Source organism: Carcharhinus amblyrhynchos, unplaced genomic scaffold (genome assembly GCF_965287045.1).
Source record: "Carcharhinus amblyrhynchos unplaced genomic scaffold, sCarAmb.v2.hapA scaffold_942, whole genome shotgun sequence".
NCBI lineage: Eukaryota > Metazoa > Chordata > Chondrichthyes > Carcharhiniformes > Carcharhinidae > Carcharhinus > Carcharhinus amblyrhynchos.
In genome coordinates, this window is record NW_027650682.1 from 39,243 (window position 1) to 51,272 (window position 12,030).

Here is a 12,030-nt window from a genome sequence, read left to right on the forward strand (position 1 = left end):
GGGTTATATTACTGGATTAGTAATCCAGGATACGGGAGCGTGGGGGTTATATTACTGGATTAGTAATCCAGGGTACGGGAGCGCGGGGGTTATATTACTGGATTAGTAATCCAGGGTACGGGAGCACGGGGTTATATTACTGGATTAGTAATCCAGGGTACGGGAGCGCGGGGTTATATTACTGGATTAGTAATCCAGAGTATGGGAGCGTCAGGGGTTATATTACTGGATTAGTAATCCAGGGTACGGGAGCGAGGGGGTTATATTACTGGATTAGTAATCCAGGGTACTGGAGCGCGGGGTTATATTACTGGATTAGTAATCCAGGGTACGGGAGCGAGGGGGTTATATTACTGGATTAGTAATCCAGGGTACGGGAGCGCGGGGGTTATATTACTGGATTAGTAATCCAGGGTACGGGAGCGCGGGGGTTATATTACTGGATTAGTAATCCAGGGTACGGGAGCGCGGGGTTATATTACTGGATTAGTAATCCAGGGTACGGGAGCGTGGGGGTTATATTACTGGATTAGTAATCCAGGGTACGGGAGCGCGGGGGTTATATTACTGGATTAGTAATCCAGGGTACGGGAGCGCGGGGGTTATATTACTGGATTAGTAATCCAGGGTACGGGAGCGCGGGGGTTATATTACTGGATTAGTAATCCAGGGTACGGGAGCGCGGGGGTTATATTACTGGATTAGTAATCCAGGGTACGGGAGCGCGGGGGTTATATTACTGGATTAGTAATCCAGGGTACGGGAGCGTGGGGATTATATTACTGGATTAGTAATCCAGGGTACGGGAGCACGGGGGTTATATTACTGGATTAGTAATCCAGGGTACGGGAGCGCGGGGGTTATATTACTGGATTAGTAATCCAGGGTACGGGAGCGCAGGGGTTATATTACTGGATTAGTAATCCAGGGTACGGGAGCGCGGGATTATATTACTGGATTAGTAATCCAGGGTACGGGAGCGCAGGGGTTATATTACTGGATTAGTAATCCAGGGTACGGGAGCGAGGGGGTTATATTACTGGATTAGTAATCCAGGGTACGGGAGCGCGGGGGTGAGATTACTGGATTAGTAATCCAGGGTACGGGAGCGAGTGGGTTATATTACTGGATTAGTAATCCAGGGTACGGGAGCGCGGGGGTTATATTACTGGATTAGTAATCCAGGGTACGGGAGCGAGGGGGTTATATTACTGGATTAGTAATCCAGGGTACGGGAGCGCGGGGGTTATATTACTGGATTAGTAATCCAGGGTACGGGAGCGTGGGGGTTATATTACTGGATTAGTAATCCAGGGTATGGGAGCGCGGGGGTTATATTACTGGATTAGTAATCCAGGGTACGGGAGCGCGGGGGTTATATTACTGGATTAGTAATCCAGGGTACAGGAGCGCGGGGGTTATATTACTGGATTAGTAATCCAGGGTACGGGAGTGCAGGGGTTATATTACTGGATTAGTAATCCAGTTGAGTGGGTGAGCTATGAGGAGGATACAGAGATGTTTCAGAGTGATTTGGACAGGTTGAGTGTGTGGGTATCTGCATGGCAGATGCAGTATAATGTGGATAAATGTGAGGTTATCCACTTTTGGAGCAATAATAGGAAGACAGATTATTATTTGGTGTAAATTGAGAGAGGCGGATACTCAGCGAGACCTTGGAGTCCTCGTGTATCAGTCGGTGAAAGTAAGCGCGCAGGTACAGCAGGCAGTAAAGAAGGAAAATGGTATTTTGGCCTTCGTAGCGAGAGGATTTGAGTATCGGGATAGGGATGTTTTGCTGCAATTTTTTTAAGGGGTAACCCAAGAAGGTAGATGAGGGTAGTGCAGTTGATGTTGTCTACATGGACTTTAGCAAGGCCTTTGACAAGGTACCGCATGGTAGGTTGTTGCATAAGGTTAAATCTCACGAGATCCAGGGTGAGGTATCAAAATGGATATGAAATTGGCTTCTTGACAGAAGCCAGAGGGTGGGTTGTAGAGAGTTGTTTTCAAACTGGAGGCCTGTGACCAGCGGTGTGCCTCAGGGATCAGTGCTGGGTCCACTGTTATTTGTCATTTATATTAATGATTGGATGAGAACATAGGAGGCATGGTTAGTAAGTTTGCAGATGACACTAAGATTGGTGGCATAGTGGACAGTGAAGAAAGTTATCCCCAATTGCAATGGGATCTTGATCAATTGGGCCAGTGGGCTGACGAATGGCAGATGGAGTTTAGTTTAGACAAATGCGAGGTGATGCATTTTGGTCGATTGAACCAGGGCAGGACTTACTCAGTTAATGGTAGGGTGTTGGGGAGAGTTACAGAACAAAGAGATCTAGAGGTACATGTTCATAGCTCCTTGAAAGTGGAGTCACAGGTGGACAGAGTGGTGAAGAAGGCATTCAACATGCTTGGTTTCATCGATCAGAACATTGAATACAGGAGTTGGGACGTCTTGTTGAAGTTGTACAAGACATTGGTAAGGCCACACTTGGAATACTGGGTACAGTTCTGGTCACCCTATTATAGAAAGGATATTATTAAACTAGAAAGAGTGCAGAAAAGATTTACTAGGATGCTACCGGGACTTGATGGATTGAGTTATGAGGAGCGGCTGGGTAGACTGGAACTTTTTCCTCTGGAGTGTAGGAGGCTGAGGGGTGATCTTATAGAGGTCTATAAAATAATGAGGGACACAGGATCAGCTAGATAGTCAATATCTTTTCCAAGGTAGGGGGAGTCTAAAACTAGAGGGTACAGGTTTAAGGTGAGAGGGGGAAGATACAAAAGGGTCCAGAGGGGCAATTTTTTTCACACAGAGGGTGGTGAGTGTCTGGAACAAGCTGCCAGAGGCAGTAGTAGAGGTGGGTACAATTTTGTCTTTTAAAAAACATTTAGACAGTTACATGGATACGATGGGTATAGAGGGATATGGGCCAAATGTGGACAATTGGGGTTAGTTTAGGGGTTTAAAACAAAGGGTGGTGGCATGGAGAAGTTAGGTCAAAGGGCCTGTTTCCATGCTGTAAACCTCTCTGATTCTTGTTGTACAGGGTGTTGGTGAGGCCACACCTGGAGTATTGTGTACAGTTTTGGTCTCCTTATCTGAGGAAGGATGTCCTTGCTATAGAGGGAGCACAGCGAAGGTTTACCAGGCTGATTCCTGGGATGGCAGGTCTGTCATATGAGGAGAGACTGAGTCGGTTAGGATTATATTCACTGGAGTTTAGAAGAGTGAGAGGGGATCTGATAGAAACTTATAAAATTCTAACAGGGTTAGACAGGGTAGATTCAGAAAGAATGTCCCCGATGGTGGGGGGAGTCCAGAACTAGGGGTCAGAGTTTGAGGATAAGGGGGAAACCTTTTAGAACTGAGGTGAGGAGAAATTTCTTCACCCAGAGGGTGGGGAATGTGTGGAATTCACTCCCACAGAAAGTAGTTGAGACCAAAATGTTGTGTGATTTCAGGAAGAAATTAGATATCGCTCTTGGGGCTAAAGGGATCGAGGGATATGGGGGGGGATCAGGATATTGAATTTGATGATCAGCCATGATCAAAACGAATGGGGGAGCAGCTCGAAGGGCCGAATGGCCTCCTCCTGTTTCTCATTTGGGTGTTTTGGTGGGTGAGGGAGTTCTGGGACTCTAGGCTGTGTGGGAGACTCAGTGATAGGGTGGTGTGCGTGGGGATGGTGTATGGGGAAACTTGTCGCACAATGAACAGGGACAGGAAGAGGATAATTGGTCGTTCGTTCTGTGTTTTCCATCGTTAATCAGATTCAGTGGGAACAATCTCAGCGACTGTGTCACAAGGTTAATGAAAGGACAGTGATCTGTTCACAGCAGCCACTGAGTCTAACCTCCCGCTGACAGGGTCGCTTCTCACTGGGGGAGGGGGGTCAGAGGCAGGGTCACACTGCGCACTCCACAGCAGGGGAGTTCTGGCTGGTTATTCAACTGCAGGATGCTTCACGGGCTGACATCCTGTCCTGCAGGCTGCTTCCAGTTAGAGTGGCTTTATCAAATCAGAGGCGTGTACACACAGAGACCCCTGCACACACGGCGTGTACACACAGAGACCCCTGTATACACGGCGTGTACACACAGAGACCCCTGTATACACGGCGTGTACACACAGAGACCCCTGTATACACGGCGTGTACACAGAGACCCCTGTATACACAGCGTGTACAGAGACCCCTGCACACAGCATGTACACACACACACAGACCCCTGCATACACGGCGTACACACATGCAGAGACTCCTGTGCACATGGCATGCACACACAGAGAACCCTGCACACAGCGTGTACGCACAGAGACCCCTGCACATGTACACGCACACGGATGCGCTTGCACACAGCGTGTACACAGGGACCCCTGCACACAGCGTGTACACATACAGGGACACGCTTAGAATCATAGAATCCTACAGTGCAGGAGGAGGTCGTTCAGCCCATCGAGTCTGCGATGAACACAATGGGCCCTAGCTCCATACCCCCAGGCATTTCCCCTGCTAATCCACCTGACACTATGGGGCAATTTATCATGGCCAATGCACCCTAACCCGAACATCTTCACACTGTGGGAGGAAACTGGAGCACCCGGAGGAAACCCACGCAGACATGGGGAGAATGTGCAAACTCCGCACAAACAGTGACCCAAGCCGGGAATCGAACCCGGGTCCCTGGAGCTGTGAAGCAGCAGTGCTAACCACTGTGCTACCCTACACAGCATGTACACACAGCAACACCTGCACACATCTACGGACACAAGAGCGCACACAAGTGTGCTAATGTGCACACGGATGCAAATGTGCACGTGCATTCACAGACACACAATCACATGGACAAATGTCTGTGTGTGTGCATGTTTGAGAGTGTGTGTGTGTGTGTGTGTGCGTGCGCGTTTGAGAGTGTGTCTGTGAGTGTGTGACTTCAACAGCCTCTGTCACAACAAGCTGTCCACAAGCAGTCAGTGAAGGTGGGAGGAGGGACAGAGAACAAGTCAAAGCCCAGAAAACACAGCGGCTGAACCCAAATTAAATATTTATTTCCCGTTGTTGGAAACGTGAGGAGATGTGAATCAAAGGGGAGGACCCTCGGGGGAGTGGGGGGGAGCGGGTGGTGCAGGGTCTGTTCACCAGAGAAATATCATCACAATGCAAGCATCGGGGACAAACTCAGAGTCCTGACTTAACCTGGAGAATGTAAATCCCAGCCCGGACACAGCATTAACCCCCTAACCGGTACACACACACACACACACACACACACACACACACACACACACACACACACACACAGACACACACAGAGACACAGACACACACAGAGACACAGACACACAGACACAGACACACAGACACAGACACACACACACACACGGAGACATCCACTCTCACACATAGGGGACAGTGTAGAGGGAGCTTTACTCTGTATCTAACCCTGTGCTGTACCCGTCCTGGAAGTGTTTGATGGGGGACAGTGTAGAGGGAGCTTTACTCTGTATCTAACCCCGTGCTGTACCTGTCCTGGGAGTGTTTGATGGGGACAGTGTAGAGGGAGCTTTACTCTGTATCTAACCCTGTGCTGTACCCGTCCTGGGAGTGTTTGATGGGGGACAGTGTAGAGGGAGCTTTACTCTGTATCTAACCCCGTGCTGTACCTGTCCTGGGAGTGTTTGATGGGGGACAGTGTAGAGGGAGCTTTACTCTGTATCTAACCCTGTGCTGTACCTGTCCTGGGAGTGTTTGATGGGGGACAGTGTAGAGGGAGCTTTACTCTGTATCTAACCCCGTGCTGTACCTGTCCTGGGAGTGTTTGATGGGGGACAGTGTAGAGGGAGCTTTACTCTGTATCTAACCCCGTGCTGTACCTGTCCTGGGAGTGTTTGATGGGGACAGTGTAGAGGGAGCTTTACTCTGTATCTAACCCCATGCTGTCCCTGTCCTGGGAGTGTTTGATGGGGGACAGTGTAGAGGGAGCTTTACTCTGTATCTAACCCCGTGTTGTACCTGTCCTGGGAGTGTTTGATGGAGGACAGTGTAGAGGGAGCTTTACTCTGTATCTAACCCCGTGCTGTACCTGTCCTGGGAGTGTTTGATGGGGGACAGTGTAGAGGGAGCTTTACTCTGTATCTAACCCCGTGCTGTACCTGTCCTGGGAGTGTTTGATGGGGACAGTGTAGAGGGAGCTTTACTCTGTATCTAACCCCGTGCTGTACCTGTCCTGGGAGTGTTTGATGGGGGGACAGTGTAGAGGGAGCTTTACTCTGTATCTAACCCCGTGCTGTCCCTGTCCTGGGAGTGTTTGATGGGGGGGACAGTGTAGAGGGAGCTTTACTCTGTATCTAACCCCGTGCTGTACCTGTCCTGGGAGTGTTTGATGGGGGGACAGTGTAGAGGGAGCTTTACTCTGTATCTAACCCCGTGCTGTCCCTGTCCTGGGAGTGTTTGATGGGGGGGACAGTGTAGAGGGAGTGGGGGGTGGGGGGGGGACTGGGAAGCTCCTGTTTAATGCCGGGGGGGGGGGGGTGCTGTGAAGTGGAAGGGTTGATGATGAAATGCTTCGATTCAGAGAAATCTCTGACCCTCAGAAAGGCAGCAAAACATATTCTCCTTTATACACATATATATATATATCCTTTATATATACACACACACAGACACTATATACAGCTCCGGGATCCCGATCTCCAGGCCACAGACACAATAACTGATCCCGCTGCCCCTTCAGCTGCGCTCAGGAAGCCCATCCAGATCCTCGGGGCTGTCGGCCTGCGTCTTACTGAGTCTGACCAACTCCTGTGAGAGCAGCTCCAAATCCTGAGAGAGACAGAGAGGGACAGAGAGTAAGAGAATCGGAACAACAGCCCACTGAGGGGCAGACGGGCGAGTGGGCAAGGGAGTGGGAGTGGGCGTGCGCCTGCGGTGGTGGTGAAGGGGGGGGGGGGGGGGGGCGAGCAAGCGCGCGAGGGGAGAGGCGGGGAGGGGGGGCGAGAGGGGGAGCGAGAGGGGGAGCGAGAGGGGGAGAGGCGGGGAGCGGGCGCGCGAGGGGGGAGGCGGGAGGGGGAGCGCGAGAGGGGGAGAGGCGGGGAGGGGGGGGCGAGAGGGGGAGAGGCGGGGAGGGGGGAGGGGGGGCGAGAGGGGGAGAGGCGGGGAGCAGGCGCGCGAGGGGAGAGGCGGGGAGGGGGGGCGAGAGGGGGAGAGGCGGGGAGGGGGGCGAGAGGGGGGCGAGAGGGGGAGAGGGGGAGAGGCGGGGAGCGGGCGCGCGAGGGGGAGAGGCGGGGAGGGGGGGGCGAGACGGGGAGAGGCGGGGAGCGGGGGCGAGAGGGGGAGAGGCGGGGAGCAGGCGCGCGAGGGGAGAGGCGGGGAGGGGGAGCGCGAGGGGGAGAGGCGGGGAGGGGGGGGCGAGAGGGGGAGAGGCGGGGAGGGGGCGCGCGAGGGGGAGAGGCAGGGAGCGGGCGCGCGAGGGGGAGAGGCGGGGAGCGGGAGGCGGGGAGCGAGCACTGGCGAGGGGGATAGACGGGGAGTGTCAGCGCGGGTTCTGGGTCACTCTGAGGGTGTGTGTGAGCCGCTACACTTACCTTCTGGAGGTGCATGTTTTTAGTCAGCTGTTCCTCCAACATGTTCTGAAGCTTCTTGTTCATCTCTCTGACATTCTCATCACCGGGTTTGACTAGGTCTCGTAGCACACTCCCCAGGCTGCTGCGATCTGCGGCACCGTGACCCACTGACACATCTGCAGCGACAGAGACAGCACCAGGTCACAGGGTAAGGTTTCAGACACATCACAGCACCAGGGGCGGTACTGCCTCTCTCCCACTCTGTTTCCCCCCTCACCCGTCTCCCTCTCTCTCTCTCCTTCCCTCTGACTCTCTCTCTTTCTCCCTCCTTCTCCACGTTCCCCCCGGGGGCAGTGGATCCCCGGGGCCCCGTCCCCCGGGGGCAGTGGATCCCCAGGGCAGTGGATCCCCGGGGCCCCATCCCCCGGGGGCAGTGGATCCCCGGGGCAGTGGATCCCCGGGGCCCCGTCCCCCGGGGGCAGTGGATCCCCGGGGCCCCGTCCCCCGGGGGCAGTGGATCCCCGGGGCCCCGTCCCCCGGGGGCAGTGGATCCCGGGGCCCCGTCCCCCGGGGCAGTGGATCCCCGGGGCCCCGTCCCCCGGGGGCAGTGGATCCCCGGGGCCCCGTCCCCCGGGGGCAGTGGATCCCCGGGGCCCCGTCCCCCGGGGGCAGTGGATCCCCGGGGCCCCGTCCCCCGGGGCAGTGGATCCCCGGGGCCCCGTCCCCCGGGGGCAGTGGATCCCGTGCCGCGGTTGAGAGTGTGGTGTGGTCGGGATGCTGCACTCACCGATCCGACTGTCCATGACGTAGGTCTCGATGATGGAGCTTTTCTTGCACAGATCCTCGGCCATCGAGGCACAGCTCACTTCCAGATGCTTCACCTGAGGGAAGACAGAGGGGCTGACATCACACTCACCCTCCTCTCCCCTCCCCTTCCCTCCCTCCTCTCCCCCTCCCCTTCCCTTCCCTCCCCCTCCCCTTCCCTCCCCCCCTCCCCCACCTTTTCCTCCTCTCCCCCTCCCCTTCCCTACCTTTTCCTCCAGCATCCATTTCTCCTGTTGGACCTCGGCCAATCGCTGGAAAAGGTCGGAGATCTCATCGTCGGAAAGGTCAGCGGGTCGCTGGGACTGGGGACTGCCCGTGTTCGACTGCAACGGGGGGTGAGGGGGGGGGGAGAGACAGAGAGTGAGTGTTCTTCGACATTACAGTGTTCAGGTTCTATGCCACCATGTTTAAGTTTATTGATTAGTGTCACAACTTGGTTTACATTAACACTGCAATGAAGTTACTGTGAAAATCCCCGAGTCGCCCACACTCTGGTGCCTGTTTGGGTTACACTGAGGGAGAATTTAGCATGGCCAATGCACCCTAACCAGCACGTCTTTCAGACAGTGGGAGGAAACTGGAGCCCACGGAGGAAACCCACGCAGACACTGGGAGAACGTGCAGACACCACCCAGACAGTGATCTGAGCCGGGAATCGAACCCGGGTCCCTGGCGCTGAGAGGCAGCAGTGCTAACCCACTGTGCCACCACAGCCCTGGATCTAGCAGTGATGCTCAGAGTCGGGATGGGAATCTCCCTGCACTCTCCTCATTGCTGAAACAGTGAGAGAGATTTACACACAGCAAAATCCACACACACTAATCTGATACAGACATCAGTGAGCAAGGCTGACAGATAAATACAAAGACACCAGAGAGGAATAACCTTCTCACCTCTCCCACAGTGCAGCGCTCCCTCAGCACCGACCCTCCCACAGTGCGGCGCTCCCTCAGCACCGACCCTCCCACAGTGCGGCGCTCCCTCAGCACCGACCCTCCCACAGTGCGGCGCTCCCTCAGCACTGACCCTCCCACAGTGCGGCGCTCCCTCGGCACCGACCCTCTGACAGTGCGGCGCTCCCTCAGCACCGACCCTCCCACAGTGCGGCGCTCCCTCGGCACCGACCCTCTGACAGTGCGGCGCTCCCTCAGCACCGACCCTCCCGCAGTGTGGTGCTCCCTCAGCACTGACCCTCCCACAGTGCGGCGCTCCCTCAGCACCGACCCTCCCGCAGTGTGGTGCTCCCTCAGCACTGACCCTCCCACAGTGCGGTGCTCCCTCGGCACCGACCCTCCCACAGTGCGGTGCTCCCTCGGCACCGACCCTCCCACAGTGCGGTGCTCCCTCGGCACCGACCCTCCCACAGTGCGGCGCTCCCTCAGCACCGACCCTCTGCTGTGCAGTGTGATCTGGAGGGGTACATCCTGGGAGGTTGGGGGTCTCGGTATCGCTCACCTTGCTGCAAGATGCTCCCTCCTTCATTGCCTCGCGGTAACTGTATGAGGAAATGCTGCTCCCATCCCCGGTCTGTGCTCGACTTGGGGAGCTGATCTCCGCAAGAACCAACTCCTCCAGCCCTGGAAGAGAAGACGAGAGGCACAGTGAGGGTTAAATCCGGGGGGGGGGGGAGGATTGGAGTGATCGGGAAAACAGCCTAGGAGCAGAGTCGGGGAGAGAGATGGGGATGCCAGGGGGGCGGAGGGGGACCATGGGCCGGGGGGGGGGCAGTGGGGGGTTCGTGCAAGGTCAAGAGACCACGAGAGGCTGGGGAGAGAGGGCAAAGCCCATCAAAGCGGGTGGATAGCAACGAGGATTGGCCAGGGGAAGGGTAGATGTGAGGGGGAGAGAAACAGAGAGAACGAACAATAGGGATTGAAGAAACTGCCACCCGAGGGAGGGGGGATGGAGGGTGAGGAGGGAGAGCTTGCATGTGAGGCTTGGTTACAGTGTGGTGTGGGACAGGCATTTGATCAGAGGGTCAGCACTGTCACCTCCTTGCCAGATGGCAGCAGCAGGGGCCAGAGTCTGTACGTACCATCCTTCTGTCCGTGTCTGCCTCCCCATCCTCTCAGCAGCTCAGGGTTAGACTCCCCCTGCTCCCCCATCCACTCAGATCTCAGTGTGTTAACCCCTCCCTGCCACACACAGACAGAATGGTGGCCAGTTCGGCGACAGCACTGACAGTGCAGCCTCGCCACATGGCGGGGCACAGTGAGGAAGTGCTGCCCCCTGCCCTCCGGTGATGGATCAGCAGTGAGCGGGCGCTCTTACCGGTGCGGGACTTGCTGTTGGTGAGAATCTCCTGCAGTCTCTCCTGCAGTTTGTCTGCTCTCTTCCTTTCCAGGTGCAGCTGTCTCTTCAGGTCCTTGAGCTGAGGGGGGAGCAGCACAACTGTCAGGTATAGGCTGGTTATCCCCTCCCCCAGACCCCGATTATACCCCCCATACCCACCAGCAGACAACCTCCCCAACCCCCAATTACAGCCGGTATAATTTAGGACCCCACACACCCCGGACATTCTCTCTTCCACCTTCTTCCATCAGCAAAAAGATACAAAAGTCTGAGGTCCCGTACCGACCGACTCAAGAACAGCTTCTTCCCTGCTGCTGTCAGACTTTTGAATGGACCTACCTCGCATTAAGTTGATCTTTCTCTACACCCTCGCTGTGACTGTAACACTACATTTCTGCACTCTCTCCTTTCCTTCTCTATGAACGGTATGCTTTGTCTGTATAGCGCGCAAGTAACAATACTTTTCACTGTATCCCAACACACGTGACAATAATAAATCAAATCAAAATCTTCCAACTCACCACCGAACTGCCCTTCTTCTCCAGAATTCTCTGACCATTCACAGTGTCCTTGATTTCCTGTGGGTGAGGGTTGGGAAGGGAGCAGAAACAATCCCATCAGTCTTCATCCCATAGGACAGCATCCAATCTCCAACACCACCTCAACACAACCAACCAGGGAGGAACACGGGAGCTAAAGGAGAGGCTAGCCAGATCACAATGAAAAGGGCTGAATGGCCTCCTCCTGTCCCTGTGTAACAGGCTGGAGAGAGAGAGGGGCTGAATGGCCTCCTCCTGTCCCTGTGTAACAGGCTGGAGAGAGAGAGAGAGGCTGAATGGCCTGATGGTGACTCAGTATACCTGCCGGAGTTTAGCGATGCTCTCTTCATGCTGATCCCTCTCGCTCTCTGTACGAGCCAGTGCCTCGCGAATGCTTTCAGTCTCCTGTTCCTTTACCTGCTCCAGGGAGGAGGCGGGAGAGAGCGTGGGAGGGGAATGGGGGGGAGGGTAGTAGAGAGGAGAGAGAGAGAAAAAGAGAGAGAGAGAGAGAGAGAGAGAGAGGGGTGGGGGTCAGTATTAACAATCAGAATGTGCCAGCGTCAGATAAAACTGCAATCGGATGGTGAACAAATCCAAACACAGGCCGTTAGTGGCTAGCCAACAACACATGCACAGGAAGATCCCACAAACACCCAGTCACATGAATCGACAGAGGCATTTTGGGACCCAAAACACCACACAGATTTTTCCCGTCCACCCCTCTCTCTGCTCTACCACAGTGCGGCGCTCCCTCAGCACCGACCCTCCCACAGTGCGGCACTCCCTCGGCACCGACCCTCCCAC

At 55.1% G+C, this 12,030-nt stretch overlaps 1 protein-coding gene across 1 annotated transcript; it reads right to left on the reverse strand.

Annotated features, from left to right (window-relative positions):
* Nucleotides 1-6,593: 6,593 nt before the first annotated feature.
* LOC145340336 (GRIP1-associated protein 1-like) lies at nucleotides 6,594-11,643 on the reverse strand (the record flags this gene model as incomplete). The annotated part of the gene is made up of 8 exons (XM_080184788.1): nucleotides 6,594-6,830; nucleotides 7,592-7,746; nucleotides 8,358-8,451; nucleotides 8,602-8,718; nucleotides 9,851-9,972; nucleotides 10,667-10,766; nucleotides 11,209-11,265; nucleotides 11,548-11,643. Coding segments are annotated over 8 exons (834 nt in total), but the record flags the coding sequence as incomplete, so codon positions are not given.
* Between the last annotated feature and the right edge of the window lie 387 nt (nucleotides 11,644-12,030).